Source organism: Myotis daubentonii, chromosome 7, assembly GCF_963259705.1.
Source record: "Myotis daubentonii chromosome 7, mMyoDau2.1, whole genome shotgun sequence".
Classification (NCBI taxonomy): domain Eukaryota; kingdom Metazoa; phylum Chordata; class Mammalia; order Chiroptera; family Vespertilionidae; genus Myotis; species Myotis daubentonii.
Genome location: NC_081846.1, coordinates 28,263,160 through 28,281,227, shown reverse-complemented (window position 1 = coordinate 28,281,227; position 18,068 = coordinate 28,263,160). Strand labels below are relative to the sequence as shown.

Sequence of the window (18,068 nt, the reverse complement as noted above, 5' to 3'; positions counted from 1 at the left end):
AATCTCTCCCCACCCCTTCTCCCCTCTTCCCTCTGTGATTCATCTACACATGGAATACTATGCAGCTGCAAAAAAGAAGGATCTCTTACCCTTTGAGACAGCCTGGAGGCACCTAAAGAGTATTATGCCAAATGAAATAAGCCAGTCAGAAAACGACAATTATCACCTGAAACAGGGCTATTTTTGATAGGACGATTATTACAACCCTAGCAGATAAGTGGTGGGGTCATCTTAAAATGCATTTATGCACCTGAAATTTGAGCAGGACTCTGGTGACTATAAACCACCTCAGACCAGTTTTCTCTGATTTTTCTTCTACATCCATGTTCTTGTTTCTTTCCCCCTGTGGTGAGAACACTTGAGGTTTACCCTTTTAGTAAATTTCCGTCTACAATACAGCATTAACTAGCGCAGTGGTTCTCAACCTTGCCTGCACATTTGAATCACCTGGGAATCTTTTTAAAATCCTGATTTCTGGGCCTCATCCTCTGAGATTCCCAGGTGATTCTAATGTGCAGCCAAGGTTGAGAACCACTGAACTAGAGTCTCTGTGTTGTACATTGGATGCCAGGCAGAATTCATTCATCTTCTCACTGGAAGTTTGTACTCTTTGACCAACGTCTCCCCATTCCGCCCCCCACCCCCCCACCCCCTGGCAACCACCATATTCTATTGCTTCTAGGAGTTTGACTTTTTTTTTTAGATTCCATACATCTGAGAGAGGTCATCTGGGATTTGTCCGACTTATTTCACTCAGCGTAAGGTCCTCTGCTTCCATCCATGTTGCTGCAAACAGCAGGACTTCCACTGTCTCATGGACTCTCTGTAAGATTCCATGGTATCACTACAGCCTAGCTTCTCGATCCACTCGTGCACACGTGGGACCTTGGAAATGGGCCTGGGGCAGGAGTCTGAATCCCCAGCCACTCCTGGGTGCTGCTGGCCACTGCTGCTGGCCGCTGCCCCGGGCCCACACTCCGAGCAGCAGGGAGTTTGGCCTTGGAGCTGTTCTTGACTAGAGATTCGGAGGCCTTGCTCAGTTGTTTTAATAATGATCTGCGGCTAAGGCTGTGCAAGCTCATTTTAATTGTTGGGGGAGAGAATCTTATCAAGAGGCAGCTTCTCCAGATTAAAGTTAGGCAGAAACTTTTAAGGACCTCAAGTAAATTCCAAGAATCTATGCTGTCACATACTTTTTGGTTGTTTGATTTGTTTTTAGCACTTCCCTCCAGGCACCACACAAGGTTTTTTAAGGGGAAATAGAGTGAGAGACAGAAAGAACTTCACGGCTTCCGGGCAGAAACCCTGGCCTGCAGGCAAGCAGCTCTTGTCGATACTTAATAAGGACCTAGGCCAGGTCCCGCACAGGGCGTGTGGCAGGGATTGTTTTCAGGTTTTGCTTGGGTGTGCTCTGATACTGAGGTTATGGCACCATTCTCTCCCTAAGAAGCAATCCATACTACCAGCAAATTTAATGATTTCTATGAGCAATGTTCCAGTTTTCCTTCATAAGGTATAAATTGTATTTTCAAATCTGCCAGCTCATTCCTGCTATCTGAACACAATGTCAAGATAACTCTCTCCGTGCCCTTAAATTCCACAGAAGAAGGAAAGATGTTAGCACAGACACATCAAACGCATACCTGCAGGAGGGCAGTGGCCACCTGGATATGCTGGACTCGCAGCTGTGTTCTGGGTCACAGCATTCAGTGAGGTGGGGGGTGTCTTAGTGACACAGGTTGGTGATATCTCCCCACCATCTCATCAGTAGGCCTGTCATCCTATGAAGACTTGGGGAAGACCCCAGTTTCTATTTCTACGGGCAAATGCTTTCTTTCAAGTTACCCTTCCCTTGATGTGATCCAAGGGGGTCCCGGGGGCATACAACAATATTAATAAGCAACAGGCACATCTTTTCACACCTTCCCGTGGTGACAGTATAAATGAGCTGCTCTGTTTCAGTCCACACGTTTGTTGGTTCTGATGGTCCAGACAAAGCCTTGTTCAGAGTACAGAGATTCACAGAAACAGCCATGGTCCCTGCTCTAGAGGGACAGCCTCTCCTGGTGGGTAACCAGCCATTCCAGTAGGTTGTGGACACTGTGAGGACGGCCCAGCGGGCGCAGTGGGTCTGATGGGGGCGAGATCAGGTGGGGCTGAGGTGTCTGGGACAGGTCAGGGAGGCTCTGATGGGCAGAGGGAGAAGAAAAGGCTGCTCCATGTGAAAGTGCATCACAAATTAAGTCACAGATTAGGCGGTGAGCTGGTCAGCACAGACTCATGGATAAATGGGGATAAGGCCCAGGGCTGGGTGGCACCTGCAGGGTCAAGGCTAATGAGTTTGACCTTTATCCTTTGGCAACAGAGACAATAAGAGGTAGGAGATAACAAGAGTAGATTTTGGAAGATTAATGGGCAGAGCTACGTAGAACTGAGTGCAGGGGTATTATTATAAGTATTAAGCAGAGCAAGGGATTGAGAGATTTTTAAGGTCATTCTATGCAGAGTCTGAGGTTCTAAAATGAAAGATGATGGGCAAAAAAAATAAGAAATTATTTCAATAATCCATGGGAAGGGGAAGGAAGAGGTGATAAGTTTTTAAAAATGACTCATTGGATACAATTCTTCACTGAATACTGAATCTGTTGAGAGAAACTAAGACTGGGAACAAGAAGGCCTGGTCGGACACACCCTCTGTCTCCCAGTTTGGTTGGTGTCAGATCTCACCCCTTTAGCTAGCTCACTCCCCAGGCAGTAGATCAGATGCCAAATATGTAGCCTGGCCCTGGTCCTGTGAAAACCAGACATTGACGGCTCAGTCTGCGCCTCAGCAGCCGACGAAACAAGGGAGGAGGCTTGAACAGCCATGTACAACTTTGTGGTCACAGGCAATACTTTCAAGGTCATTCCGAGGAATGACCAGTCCTTTATCTTGAGAACCAAGATTCTGAATTAAGAGGTCTCATAAGTAGACTGACCACAACCAAACTGGGAAATGGCTGTTGAATAGACAATCAAGAAATTGCTCTCAAGCAAAGACATCAAATTTAAAAACCAGCTCTATGTGCTTATTCCCTATTAGAGATCATTTTTCCAAAACACTTATTTTTGTTGGCATAATTTCAGGGATTCCTTATTGTAGGAAACAAATGAAAACAGATGGACATGGGAAATAATAAACCCTGGTTACAGGCAAACTTATTAACAGAATGAAGTAAGTATAGTAATTTCCAGAACATCTTTACTGTTGTGCTAAGATAACTGGTTTATATTTATAATTAAAATGACCTTTCCTCTTCTCTATAGCTTAGCGATGTTCCAGTCCATAAATAAAGAAGGTGTGCATATTACAGTTCCATCATCCCAAATCCAACTCCAAAGTCTTTGTATCTGACCAGTCAAATACAGCCAGGAGCTACTATTCTTGGACTCAACAGCAACGCCGCCCCCCCCCCCCAAAAAAAAACCAAAAACCCAACAAACAATACTTTTCCATATAAAGTTATTAGGCTTAATGCATTGAAAAAAACAATTTGCTTGATTATTTTCTTGATTACATATTTCTTGATTTATTATTATATAAATCAGTTTTCTTATTGCAAAAGTGATACACACACATATATATAAATACATGTTTAAAAGAGCAATATAAAATTATAAAAATCAGAAAGCAAAATCCTTTTTGCTCCGCTCCCCAAAATAACCTCTGTTAACATGTGGCTTATCTTCTTCCATAACATGTTTGCTTTATCCATATACAAGGGACATGTATATTACTTTCATAATCAGAAAACTCTATACAAATCTTAGACAAATTGAAATAGATATTTTTCTGCTTCCAACTCTTAAAAAATAAATATCTCAGTGACTAAGACATCAGTGATATCGACTGTCCTTTTCACAAAACAGAAGCACCAGGAAGCACTTAACTGATTGGCCAGACAGCAGGGGAGTGTCTTGGACACTTGAGTAGACAAGTGGCTATTGCAGTGGCCAATGAAAAGGCACTTTGATGAGAAAAGGCTTCCTCCTGTGCGATTTCTCAGTGAACACACCGCGGACACCCTGGCTCTGCTCTGCATGTGGCACCTGCTGCTTTGCTGACGGGTTAAATACCAGTCCCATCCCAGGCACGCAGACGGCCACTAGGGAGGCTGCCCCAGGCTGGTGCCTCCTGATGTCCATTGAGTGCGCTTTCCCCACCTGATCTCACTAAAGCTTTTCTGTCAGACACACTGTAAGGCCGAGCAATACGAGACCAAACAAGTGCACTGCCAGCACCACCCAGATGCAGGGGCCCAAGGAGCTGGGGTTCCTGCACAAGGAGATAGGAACACAGTGCGGTGGGAGCCACATCCTGGTCCTGGGAAGTCGCCATGGCAACATGCCAGGAGGCACGACTCCTAACTTCCTGCAAAGTCAAACACGGAGCAGGCCAGGTGGAATAAAGCCCCATCTTAGGAGCTGGAGCTGGTGGGACAAATCTCCTGGTGAAGGTCAGAGTCCTCAAAAACAAAACAAGGCAGAGGAGCCGTGGAGTCAACAGCGAGAGAAAGGAGTGTGGAAACTGGTCCTTACATGGAGGCACTGACCTTGTCTGTGAGAAAGCAAGGCCAGAAGAAAGGCCGCTCGCAGGAGGCTGTGGAGCAAGGCTGGTTTCAGGGCAACCAGCCTGTCTGGGACTCTAGGCTCCTGGGGCCACGGGAGACAGACGGGCAAGGCAGATCTGAGCTGTCTGGACCATAACCCGCCCTCTGCTTCTGTTTACAGTCATCAGGGTTTGGGAGGGAACCACACGGGCAGTAATTACACCACCGCTGTTTGCCGGGATGCTGCGCGCATCCTCACTGGCGGTCGAATCTGTGAAGCCGTGTTCTCATTTCTTCTTCTGTTGGCAGCTGGAACCCATAGGACGGGGAGGTGTTCCTGCTGTTGCCTGTCATGAGAAAGCACAGGGGAAAATCACACACAGCCCGTCCACTGCTCGGACGTTTACAGGGCACTGCGCCCTGGGACTCCAAAGGGGAAAATGGCCTGGGCGTCATCTTCATTGTAGCACGAAACAGAAATAGAACAACATATTTCAGTGTTAGCTGTCAATACTACATTTCAACATCCAGCAAATATTTTTAGTGTGGTCCAGCCTATGAACCTAATTTGATTCATTCTGAAGCTTCCTAACAGTCTTCTGATTTTAATTATTCCTTCCACCGTGCTCCATCATTTACATCATGTAATATCCCTAATGTCCCAAGGGCTTGGTTTATTTATTTTTAATGCTCAGAAATAACTTGTCACCGTCTGTGTCTTCCCACCAGGTGCACTGGTTGGTTTCTCTTGATTGGCCCCTGCAGTCCTCTCTTTTCCTCCCTCTAACCGGTGCCTCCTGCCCCTCCCAGCCTGAAATGCACAGGCTCCCCGGGGCATCATGGGCCACGGCGCAGGGACTGCATTACCATAATGACCAACATCTGGGCAGGCAGACAAATGTGCAGGCATAATGTGTGAAGGTCATATGAAGGATAATGGAGATCATTACTACAAAGGGTTTCTTGGGGCTGCAAACATACCAAAAATATAGTTCACAATGATAGAAGCATTTCAATCACCAACACACACACACACACACACACACAAAAAAAAAAAAAAAAAAAAACCAAAACCAAAACAAACAAACAAACAAACAAAAAACACAACACTTTTTCAGGCATTAGGGGAGTAATGAAGGAATAAAAATAGGCAGTCCTTGACTTCAGCACCAGCAGCCTAAATCTACTAAGAGATTCAACAGTCTCCATGAGGCAGCCATGCAGGGCACCACCCATAGATATGGGGAAGCAGCAGGTTTACTTTTAAGCAAGTGGACCTAAAAGGTTGTACCTTCCACTCCTGTGACCATGCTAACCCTGTTAACTCGCTCTGAAAGGCTCACTTCCATTGCCTACATCGACCAGGTGTCTCACTCACTTTCCCCTGCCCCATCTGAACCCACTGCCTCCTGGCACCCCTGATGGGAGAGTCCTCTCCCAACTCTAGCTCTTCAGCTTCCAGCACCTTCCTCTTGGTGGTCCTCATGCAACCTGCCAGCGAGGGCAGCCAGTGTTCATGTCTGTTCTCTCTCCTACCAGGATCCTAAGCTTTAAATGGCAGGTGACATCTCTGACCGTTCCCTCTGCTCCCCAGTGCCCGGTACAGTCCTGAACACACAGAAGCTGCTCGATAAACATACAGGCTTGACTCAGCGGCACCTGCCTGGGACCTCCAAGGATATATGTTATAGCCAGACAAAACGACATTCAACATTGCCCACCGGGGTTCTGACAGGACTGACTCAGGGGCACGGGTGGGGTAAATACTCTCCCCACCATTGGCCCAGCTGGGAAGGGTGGGCAAGGGGTTCCAGCCAGGAGGGAAAACAAGTGAACAGCGGATCCCTCCTGCTTACTCCGTAAGCGTGGCACCTTGTCAAAGATGTTTGCAGGTAACAAAGATGTAAAGATGGTTAGACAAGGAGAGATTTCTAGAAGATGGTCAAAAGTACCTCCTTCGTATGTCTGCTTTCCCATATTTCTGGGTCTCCCTTCCCTCTGAGACCACCGGAGAATCACCCCTGCTGACCCATGGAGCCCTTCCTGGCTGGCACACCAGAGTGAACAGGGCGGGCCTGGGCCCAACATTCCTGCTGGGGAGATGCCACCTCAGGTTTTTCCACTCCAATGAATGAGCGGGTGAGGCAAAAGTAGGTTTACAGCTGTGAATATGCAAAACACAGAGTTTATTCTTGTATTATTATTATTTATTCATTATTGTGTTATTTTCCATTCTAACACCTGTAAACCTACTTTTGCCCCACCCTATATCTGTCAATTTATCAACTTTCATTAAAGATGATATCCAAACATATAGGCTTAAGACTTTCACCATACAGATTTTATGACTGCTGTAAGGTTCAAAATTTTACTGGATATGGCTTTTGCCATACACATCTGTAAAGGAATTTCTCTTTGTTCAAAGTGGTAAATGCTTTGAAATTACATTGAACCTCATGAATCCAATTACCATTAGTTTACTTCTTAGATGTTATAAAACCCAAGTCCTGCTTTGCCTTTACCAGTTATGTTTAACAAGACTATTCTTAATTGAACTCATGAGCGCGGGCAGGGAACGGTGAGACCCCGCTGCGGGCAGAGCCGGACGCAAGCTCGGCTTGGCATGTTAACTCTGAGCCTCAGGGCGCCGGCCTGTGGAGGCTCAGACACCTACAGGGAATCCCAGCATCCAAAGGAAAGAGCTTGACAGTTAATGTCTCCACGATGGGAAAGGCCGGGAGGAGTGAGAGAGCCCAGCGGTGGAGGTTTCTGGGCTCCAGCTCTCATAGTGAGCAACCAGCACAAAGGTTCGCTGGACCCCTTCACAGGGCATTCGAGGAGAAACAGGCTGAGCCAACAGAAGAAACGCCACATGTCAAAGTAGGGAACTCATACCATGAGGGGGACAATAATCACTCTTTTGCTCATAGAGCCCTGTTACGGTCCCCTATTTCAATAGAAATGAATCAGACGGGCCTCAACTGTGTGGACAGAGGAGAGGCCGCCCCCTGGGTGCGCTGGAAAAGTGTTGATAGGGAACCGGGAGGGCACCCTGCCTCTCTGGAACCAGAGGGGCACCCTGCAGGCCTTCACCTGGGCAGGCGCACGTCGGGTCACTGTGAGGAGATGCTGCTGAAGAGGTCACTACCAGGAACTGTTCTGGGACCCTGGAGTTTGATGACCTGGATTAAATCACAACTTCTCTCCTTTTTAGCCACACATCTTCGAGCGAGCAGGTTACCTGAACCTGGCCTCAGTTTCCTTACCTATAAAATGGGAACAGTGAGAGCAGACACTTTGCTGGGCTGTTGGGAGGGTCAGAAGAGTTGAAATCCATAAAATGCATGCAGAAACACCTGCCAACCATTGGATGCTTGGTTATTAACCTCTAACGTCATCACGAGTTGTGTGTTAAATGTCTACTTGTTAGAGATACAAGGTAAAATGTATAAGACAACTGCAAAGTAAAATGATGAAAACAGTGACTTTTTAAAAGACAGAGCCCAGTTCGGTTTGAAGACCATTTGGCAGGGTTTTATGAAGTTGCTAGTTACTAAACATCTGCCTTCAAAGAAATAGAGACAAAAAGGTAACTGGCCCCCTCCAGTCAGTGGCACAGTTCTGTGACGTGGAGGAGCCACGGGGAAACTGGAGGCCCAGGGAGACCTTTCCCTGCTGCGCGAGGTCAGGCACGGAACAGCTATGGTCTGGGAGGAATGGCCTGGGATGAGGTGGGTACAGAATACTAGTACTGACGAGCCTTGCCTCTGCGTTCTTGTAAATGCCGGTGAGCCCTTAATTTTACTCAAAGCAACAGTGAGCATGCCTCTAAGAACCTCAGGATCAGCGCCCAGTTTGAGATGATTTGGCTCAATTACAACACCAGTAGTGAGATCATAAAATTTATTGATCCGTGGTTCCTGATGGGAGCATGCTCAGTTCTCTACCCTTACGTATAATGCAGAATCCTCTGCGTTTTACATCTAAGGGAGGAGAAGCAATTCCATCCCAGTAGGAATTGCCAAAACGAACACCGTGCGTTGACGGCCATCTGCCCCACTGTCCACCACCCTTGTGCGTAGAGATGGTTAATTTGCTGGTGTTCATGGACCTGCTCATGATCTGATGAGCACTCCATACCATCATTATACTCAAGTGAAATTATACTCAAGTGAAGTCGCAGGACAGCACATCTTTCCCTCAAATTGGGGAGCTAAAGAGGCAATCACTTTTTTCATATGAATTTTTTAAAAATCAGGAACCCTCAAGTAAATCAGTGGTCTCTGAGATTTCGCTTGTCAAAAGAGGGCAGCAGCCTGGGACCCACATCCTTTCTTTGAAATGTTACTTTATTAGAATTCCATAAATTACAAAGCTTCCAAAATTCCTCCTAAAAAGATGGCTGTTAAGTCATTACTGATAAAGACGGAGAAAGCATGGAAGGAAGCCCAAGTCCAACCTACTCCTTGAAAAGGAGAGGTGTTTAAGGACAGCAAGACCCCTGTACTTTTTGAGTCACTAAGTATAATTATCTCTCTATCCATCTATATCCATCTATCTCTTTAAAAATAGTTTGACACTCACCTAAAACTTTATAACTTTCATACAAATGGAAGTTAATTATGGTTTACAAGAAAAGTCACATTTAGCTGTGACTGGAGAGAGAAAAGTTCACATATCCACTCCTCCGCCTATCAAGCCAGCAACAGTGGGGATTTCTTTGTTATAAAACACAGTCTGGAGTCTTAAAAAGGAAGAGCTTTGAAACGGAGCTCACATTAGTTGCAACTTTACCTGTTGTACTTTTCTTCCTCCTGTGGTTGGTTTATTTGGGGGATCTCTAATTGAAATCTGACCTGCACTTAAAAATCCACCAGGACCTTGGACAAGTCCCTCTCCTTCCTGGGCCCCAGGCTCCTCACCTCTGAGCTCAGGGGGCTGGACTAGACACTTCATACCTCTGCACAGAGGGGCAGGATTCCCCCACTGTTTCCCTGGTGAGATGTCAGGGTCGGCTGACTGGAGATGGGAGTGCCAGAGGCACACAGCAACCTGCCTCCTCTCCTCCCTTGGCTGGGAGGCTGCTCTGGGACCCTGCGGCCGGGGCTCCCAGTCTGGCTGTGACTCCTGGTAGCTGGGTGGGAACCGTGGCTCCTTGGTAACGCCCTCAAACTCATTTGGTCTAATTCAGTGGCCCTCGTTCTTACATTTTAATTTCTAATAAACTTTTAAGTTTGGGATAATTTGAGGTATAAAGTTATAAAGATAACACAGACAATTCATTTTCCCTGTGTTAACATCTTGCATTCTCATGGAGTAACTGTCAACCAAGAAACCACTGGCAGACGGTACGTTACTAGTAACTACATTCCAGACTTCACTGGGATTCCGCCAGTTTTCCCACCAATTCCCCTTCTCTGTTCCAGGATCCAACAGCAGTTAGCTGTCATGACTCCTTCGTCTCCGCGGGCTGTGGCCGTTTCCCGTGACCCTGACATCTTGGAGGGCCAGCCCGGCAGTCTGGAGGATGTCCCTGGATTTGGTTGGCCTATTGTCTTTCTCAGGATGAATCTGGGGATGGGGGTTTGGGGAAGACCACAGGGGTGAGGTGCCCTTCCCTCCCCATCATATCAGGGTCACGCTATCAGCAGGACTCCTCAGTGGCACTGCCACCGGGAACACTGGCTTACATAGAGATTGCCAGGTTCTCCCATTTTAAACAGTTTTGATGAGTTCTGAGGGGATAAAGCTTTGACCGGCACCACCAAGGGTTACAGGATAAACTGGAAGAAGAAGGAGTGTGTACCTCCAGCGGGCTTTGTCACTCCCCTGTTTGGGGATGAGTAGAACATGGTGGGGTCATCCCTGACCTCCAGGTGCTGAATTCCAGGTGATAATTCTCTAACGCCGGTGTGATGAATTGTTTGAGAGGGTTTCCCACTCAGAGGGCTTGGCATAGAGCCCCGGCCGCTGTATTTATAATGCACTCCCAGGCGATTCTGACCTGCGGCAGCTTTTGGAAACCACTAAGCTACATAGGGTGTATAGCTCAGATTTTTCTTTCAACTGAAAAGATCCACGCTGGGTCTCATTGCAGTCCCTACACTTGCCAGCAGGTGGAACCAGAGGCCCAGGACGCTGAATCTGTGGGAGAAAATGAGGACAAATTCCAGCCAACAAAGCATTCCACCTCCAAAGCACAATTAGGGCTGTTTTGAAACAGATGGTCTCCACAGAAGCTGCCGCAGCCAATGTTACGGAGCTGTTTATTGTCTGGATGCTCTGAAACCTGGGTAGTATTTGCCAGCGTCTAGCAGCTCCTACGTCATACCGGATTCCTCCCAGCGCAGAGACGACGGGCAGGCAGTGGGAGAGGGAGACAGGCTGGGCATGGCCGGGGATGCGGATATTTTAACCAGTTCTACGCCCAGGATTCACTCTTGCTAAGGCGCACACGGCCCTGCCCAGCGGAGGCTTTAGCTGGAATGATCTGTGTTGCCCTAACTCCACATTAGAAGAGACACACAGATACAATCTGTGCAAACCCTGGATGCAGAAATACTAAAATAGATTTCTTTTGAACCTAAGCAAAGTGGCTGTTTACCAGTTCATATTCTCACCCACTGACACCTGCTCCCTTCCTGAACCAGCCCAGCGGAAGGCAGGAGGAGGGGGTGAGGCTGAGAAAGCCGTCCGTGTTCGTGGGGATGTGCCTGGTGCCCAGGACCGCGAACCCCCTGCTCAGACAGGGGTATAGAGGAGCACAGCTGATGACATTTAGACCTTTTTTGTTTGTTTTTTCTCAATTGAGTTTCAAATCAGAGACAGCCCAATTTCCAGCTCTTTAAGCAAAGGCCCAAGATAATGTTTTCACTACTTTTGAAACCATGGGCCATTTGAAATTGGCACATCTTTCTCTCAGGAATCTCAATCTTCTGAAAACACCCTTTAACATCTGGGCATGAAAAAACAAGTAAACGCCATCCCAAGAAATCAAGGGATAAGGAAAATAAGATGGAGAGTCCATAGGAGACTTTTGAAAAAGGACAAAGAAAACTTAGGCTGGAAACAGCTGATGAAAGGGACCACTCAGGGGACAAGTCCAGGTCCCACCGGATGCAGGTAACCGCACGTCAGGGGAACCGATGGCCTTGAGGCAGGAAGGGACAGCTGACCCCTAGGCTTGGTGATGGACTGACTAGCAGCAGATACGGCGAACCAGGTAACAGGTCCCACCTGTAGCGTCCTTGTCTCAATCCTGCACAAACACGACATGTGAGGCTCTGAACACTGCACACGGATCCAGAGCAGCCATGCCCAAACTCTCAGGAGGGGCGATGGGGAGAGGCAGGTTCACAGTGATGGCGAACCTTTTGAGCTCGGCGTGTCAGCCTTTTGAAAAACCCTAACTTAACTCCGGTGCCGTGTCACATATAGAAATTTTCTGATATTTGCAACCATAGTAAAACAAAGACTTATATTTTTGATATTTATTTTATATATTTAAATGCCATTTAACAAAGAAAAATCAACCAAAAAAATGAGTTCGCGTGTCACCTCTGACATGCGTGTCATAGGTTCGCCATCACTGTTCTAGGATCTAATGTGGGAGAGTCCAGATCAACGTCTGGTGAGGCCCAGGAATTTGCCTTTTATTTTTTTAAAAAATATTTTTATTGATTTCAGAGAGAAAGGGAGAGGGAGAGAGAGATAGAAACACCAATGATGAGAGAGAATCATTGATCGGCTGCCTCCTGCACACCCCCTACTGGGGACCGAGCTCACAACCTGGGCATGTGCCCTGACTGGAATCAAACCCAGGACCCTTCAGTCCGCAGGCCGACACTCTATCCACTGAGCCAAACCGGCTAGGGCAGGAATCTGCCTTTTCCACAGGTACCTCTGTGAGTCTGGCGCTACCGGCCCGCCTAGGGACACTGGGACTGGATGAATGCAGCCACGTCCTCTGGTGTTTTGTGCGGCTTTGACCATCATCGGCACCAGCCTGCCGTCTGGTTCTGTCAGAGCCAGTCTTCTGTCCTGAGCCGAGACCCTGGTGGTTTCCCAGGTCATGCCGGGATGTCCCACTGCAGACGCCACAATTTTAAAGGTAAGATAGCAAAGCGGGCCCCTCTCCTGGGGAACAGAGCATCCGGTTACAGGAGTGCCCTGGAGATGCTGGTCACAACGCCAGGGGCGAGGCAACTGGCCCAGAAGCGCTCCATCCCAGGCACCAAGGGATTCATCTCTGGACCCGGTGCCCAGCACATGGTGGGTGCATCATACATGTCTGCTGGATAAACAAAGAACCGACTAACATGCATCAGGGCTGGGCAGGGAGGGGGACAAGAGGACCAGGCCAAGACAACAGGCTGAGAGCACAGAGAGATGCAGGTCATGGTGGAAAGTAGGAAATCTCAAGGTGGGGGAATCTGGAGAGGTTTCTGGCCGTTGCCACTAACCAGCTACCACGTCCTGAGAGAGAAATGCTGAGAGGAGGCTATCTTGTTTGTTTCCTCTACGAAATGTAGGAAGTTTGCCTGGGCTCTGGGGTTCCAGGTACTTAAGAGAACTTTCAATCGCTAGAAATAGGCCAATATATGAGATGTATTCTGTACCTCTAAGCTGAATGCTATCTTAACAAGTTTAAAAATTCAAATTATTTTTACTTTTCAAATGCACCAGCCTGATTAGTACGTAACTACATGTCCAGGGGTGCTGATATCGGCGGCTAATTACCAAAACGGTCCCTGGCCCAGGAACCTGTCCCTGAGACTGTAGCTGGTTCAAAGCTGTTTCTCAGACGCCGAAAGCCCCTGGGCATCCTTCTCTCGCGGGTGGAATGACAGGAAGACCAACTGTTCTGAGAAAACCCTGCCGTGAGGGGGCATCTCGGCCAGTCTCGAAGGTACCCAAACTGGTGGGGGACAGGCTGGGGCCTCCCGCCCAACCCCACCACAAGAACATAGAGCAGCTGGAGGACTGCAGCCAGATGTGCACGTGGCGGGTTAAACACAAAGGCAGGAGAGGGAGGGGGTGAAAATAAGTCAAGAAGAAGGACAACCTTGTCTAAAGCATAGAGCCGTGAATTTGAATGGCTGGAGCCAGTGTTCTCAGAATCGGGGTGGGCTCCTCCACCGAGGCCTCGATAACGCGGAAGGTGAGGACGACTCGACCTTCAGTTCTCTCAGAGGGGATAAGCCCTGCGAGATAAGTGGCAGCGAGGGGCCGTCTGGGGAAAATACAAACAAGCAGGACCTTGCTCTTTGCACCTAAGAACTGAGAGGTTCTGTATGTGGGTCAGTGTGAGCATGGGGAGGGGCGGAATTCTGAGGTGTGATACACCTCCTGGAATCTGCTAGTCATTTTAAAAACATGTTTGTGTCTGTATTCCATGGTGTTCAACCCAACCCTGAACCTAATTACCACTTATTATGTGTTCTTTCAGGTCTGATTAACTCACTCTCACCTATACCAAGTTCTGATCCTGAGCCCCATTTGGTGGGGGGGAGGGTGGGGGATGCTTGTGCGAGGGCATGCATTCGTGTGTTAACTTACACACACACACACACACACACACACACACACACATCTAACACACAAGCTCTCCCAGCCTCAGGCAGACCTGGGGGCCTTCTCCAGACTGTTCACCCCCTTCAGACAGCTTGCCTCTAACGGGCTCAAGCTGACCTAGAATTGCTAAGAAATGATTCTAAAACGGACATATATCTGTCCATATGCTATGGGCAGATATTCAAAACAACAGACCTGACTTACTCTTACACGCCTGTTAATCATTTCTAGTAAAACAAAATTTACTTTAGGACCAGAAAGGGAGACCTCAAATTATTTCTGGACTTCACATTCCACATTAGGCATCTGGAATGCGGCTTACCTCGGATAACTGAGGATTTAGATCAGGGGGAGGAACAGGTTGCCTCTGAGCCTCTGGGAAAATCTGCCTGTGTGCTGTGGCCATGAAAGCTGGCACTGAGGGCCCAGCTATAGTTTTAAGAAGAAGCTTCAAAGATTTGATTAAGCCTGGAATGAGATTCTGTGTGAGGTGCATCGGTCCATCATAAAAATCATGGATATTGCAAGCAGGGAAGGGAGCTCTCAGGATGGTGACATCCAATCTGCTCCCATCGGAGATGGGAAATGAACACCAGGGGAAGAGGCCCTCCCGCTGTGCACAGCCCAGAGGGCAGGACCAGAGCGAGGTCTCTGGGGTCTGTTCCCATCGCCTGGCTTCCTGTTCTCTCTTTCAGCCACTGCATCCCGCATCACCTGACCCTCCTGTCAGGTTTGGAGTGGGCATTACAGTTTTACACGCATGCCCCTCTGTGCCCTGGCTCTGGCTCAGTGTGGATACTGGCTCTGCCCCTTTTTCTGTGCCCTTGGACGGGTTGGTACTTGATTCACTGACCCTCAATTTTCTTATCTGTGCGGCGCGGAGACCTACGTCACAGGTGTGCTCTGAAATAAATGAATGAAAGGATGTCAGCACCTGGCTCACAGTGAAAAGCGATCAAGGGTCAGTGGTACCTGTTATTCTAATAATCCCTTTCCAGGCTGTCCCATCCTGCGGACGTCCTCGCCGTACATCCGGTTAGTCACACATGCCGAGACCCTAGACTCATCCTCACCTGCCCCTTTTCAACCCATCACCAACTCCTGCCTTTCTAACCTGAACACTCCCTAAACTCATCCATTCCTCTTTACCCGCCTCCCACCAGTGCTGCCTGTGCCTGCCTGGGGAGCCAGGACTGGTGGCGGAGCCCCTGAACGATCTCCCATTCTCTCTGGTCCTCCTACCAGCCCTTCCTCACATGGTAATGACAGCTCTTCAAAAGCACACATCTCCTGATCAACTTTATCCTCTGCCGAAACCACCCAAAGATTCCTTTCATTTAAGAATAAAGATCAACATTCGCAACCCTGCCCTCCCTCAACTCCCACTCCCCAGTTATCCCTCCTCCTCTCCCCTCTCTTCCTGCAGTGCTCAGCTCCAACACCGAATCCTCAGGAGGGACCGCGTCCCCCCTTTGCCCTCAGCCCTCACAAGACCACATCCTATCAAAGCACATGAAACCGCAGATAGTGACGACGCATGACTCCAATTATTTCAGTAACGCACGGTGCCAGAACAGGGAGGGTCTGTGTTCACACTCTGTCCCCAGGGATGAATGAATGGGAGGGAGGGAGGTGGGTGTGGGCACTGTCCTCATTTCACAGAGGGCCAAACTGAGGCTCCAGGAAGGTGTGCGATTTCCTGAGGTCTCACAGCCAGCAAATAATACGCCTGGACGCCCAGGGGCTGGATCAAAGCCAGTGTTCTTCCTACCACTCTGGAAGCCAGCACCCACATCTATCCCTTGACCATCCGACCTTTCTTCATTTTAACCACTGACTCAGCAAAAAGAAAAAAAAAAGGTAGTGTTTTTGTTTTGTTTTAAATGGAGGATAAGAGGCGATGGAAGGGGTTATAACTGGTTCATAAAGAAAAAAAAAAATCCAAGTTGATACAGTGGATATTTTGAGTTAAAAAAAAAAAAAGGTGACCATGAAAAAGCACATTTGTTGCTGTTTAGACGCAGTATAACAACATTTCCAGAATTGTTTCTATGGATCTGAAGATAGTAGATTAAGGGCAACTGACTTGGCAAAAGGCCTAGACTGTTTTCAGACAATTCTCTTAGGGTAGAAAAAATAAGGGCAGCAAAAGCCCCACCGACAGGACGGATCTAAATGGAACACATTTCTATGAGTCATTTGTAGCTTTAAATACTATAGAAAAAGAATTTATAAAACATGCCCAAACAGTCTCTCTTTGATGTGGGGAACTCTTTCAAACCACATTGTTCGAATTTAAGTTGAAACGCAAACCCTTCATGTTTACAATGGTTCTCTTGGAGGAATGCAATATAAAAGTACAACTGTTACATTTCAAAGACAAGACTTGTAACCTCAGAACAATAGGGCATTCCCAGTGCGAATTTATGATCTGTTAAACCTCAAAAGGTTTCTTTAATTAGCAATGAAGGCTCTTGACGCACTCCAGCCTGAGAGAGGGGCTGCTCTTGATATAATTTGGGGTGCACTGCTTTTATCGGAACTTTTCCTTACTTTTATTGACCTCGGGCGAGGACTGTTGTCTCTCTCTCTGCACGGGGTTTGATCCTGCTAATTATGCTGAGGGGCCGCAGGCATTCCAGGGTTTACCCCTGCTCCTGGGGCGCGCTACAAATTACACATAATGCATTGCATTGTAATTGCCGCACTGTGAACTTGGCTCGCCTTTCCAACAGAAAACACCGATATCCAAGTCGTTTTATTATTAAAAAAAAACAAAAACCCATAAGGGATTCTTTTGGATTATAAACATCTGAAGACATAACATTCTCATGAATTCCAGCCGGCTATTTCGGACACACAGGGGGCAGGCAAGGCTGAGGAGCAAAGCAAATATATTTCATATTCATGTTTACAGAGAAAAAGGGGAGGCCGTCATGAAGACAAGACCATGCTGAACGCAAACCAGACGCAGCGGGGCCGACAGGAGTGCAGACAAAGGTCCAGACTGTGGCCCTCGGAGCACAGGTCCCTGGCCTCGCTGGGCCCCAAGCACCTCATTTATTAAACAAGGGCTCAGCACCCAATGACCACGCAGGTCCCCTTCCACGCAGGCAGGAGCCTCGGGAGGGCAGTGGCTGGTTTTCCACCGGATCTGCCGGGCCGTCTGTCACAGCATTAGTAACCTGTGTTTTGTACCAAAGAGGAGGCTGCTCGCCCTCGCCCTGTTGGTTTGAAGCCTCTTAGATGATGCTGCTTTAAAGGACACGGGCAGGATAGACAAAGCCACACATTTCACACAAGCAGCCCCTCCACATGGAAAACAAATCACAAGAACAGTACTGTCAAGGTGTCTGATTGGCACAGTCCTTTGCGCCTGCAGGCTTCAGGAGTGGCACCCTGCCTGTCCCGTGTGGATCAGGGCCTTAGAGCGTCGGCCCATGCACCAAAGGGTCACGGGTTCTATTCCTGATCAAGAGCACATGCCTGGGTTGCAGATTCGTCCCTGACCCTGGTTGGGGAGCATGTGGAAGGCAACCAATCAATGTGCCTTTCCCACATCTCACATCGATGTTTCTCTCTCCCTTTCACTCTCTCTAAAAATCAATGGGGGGAAAATATCCTTGGGCGAGGATTAACCAAAAAAATAATAAAAGATAGAAATGGTGTCCTTCTCACCTCTCCTCATAATGACACAGAACCTGATATATGAATTCACACTGGGCTCTTCCCACTTCCTCTCAGGGAAACGAATGTTCTCGAGGAGCTAAAGGTGGGAGCGGCACTCGGTCTAAAGGGAGGAGGGAGCTGGGGGGCTGCGTGTGGAGGTGAAGGGATTGAGAAGCAGATTGGTAGTTACACAAGCGTCACAAGTGAAGTACAGCATAGGGAATATAGTCAATAATA

At 48.0% G+C, this 18,068-nt stretch overlaps 1 protein-coding gene across 1 annotated transcript in view; it reads right to left on the bottom strand.

Moving 5' to 3' along the window:
• Window positions 1–3,607: 3,607 nt before the first annotated feature.
• Window positions 3,608–18,068, bottom strand: part of RHBDD1 (rhomboid domain containing 1) — a 103,418-nt gene continuing 88,957 nt past the window's right edge. Inside the window, exon 7 of the mRNA XM_059703354.1 lies at window positions 3,608–4,936. Coding sequence (XP_059559337.1) covers window positions 4,845–4,936 — 92 coding nt within the window. The 3' untranslated portion in view covers window positions 3,608–4,844. The remainder of the gene's footprint in view (window positions 4,937–18,068) is intronic.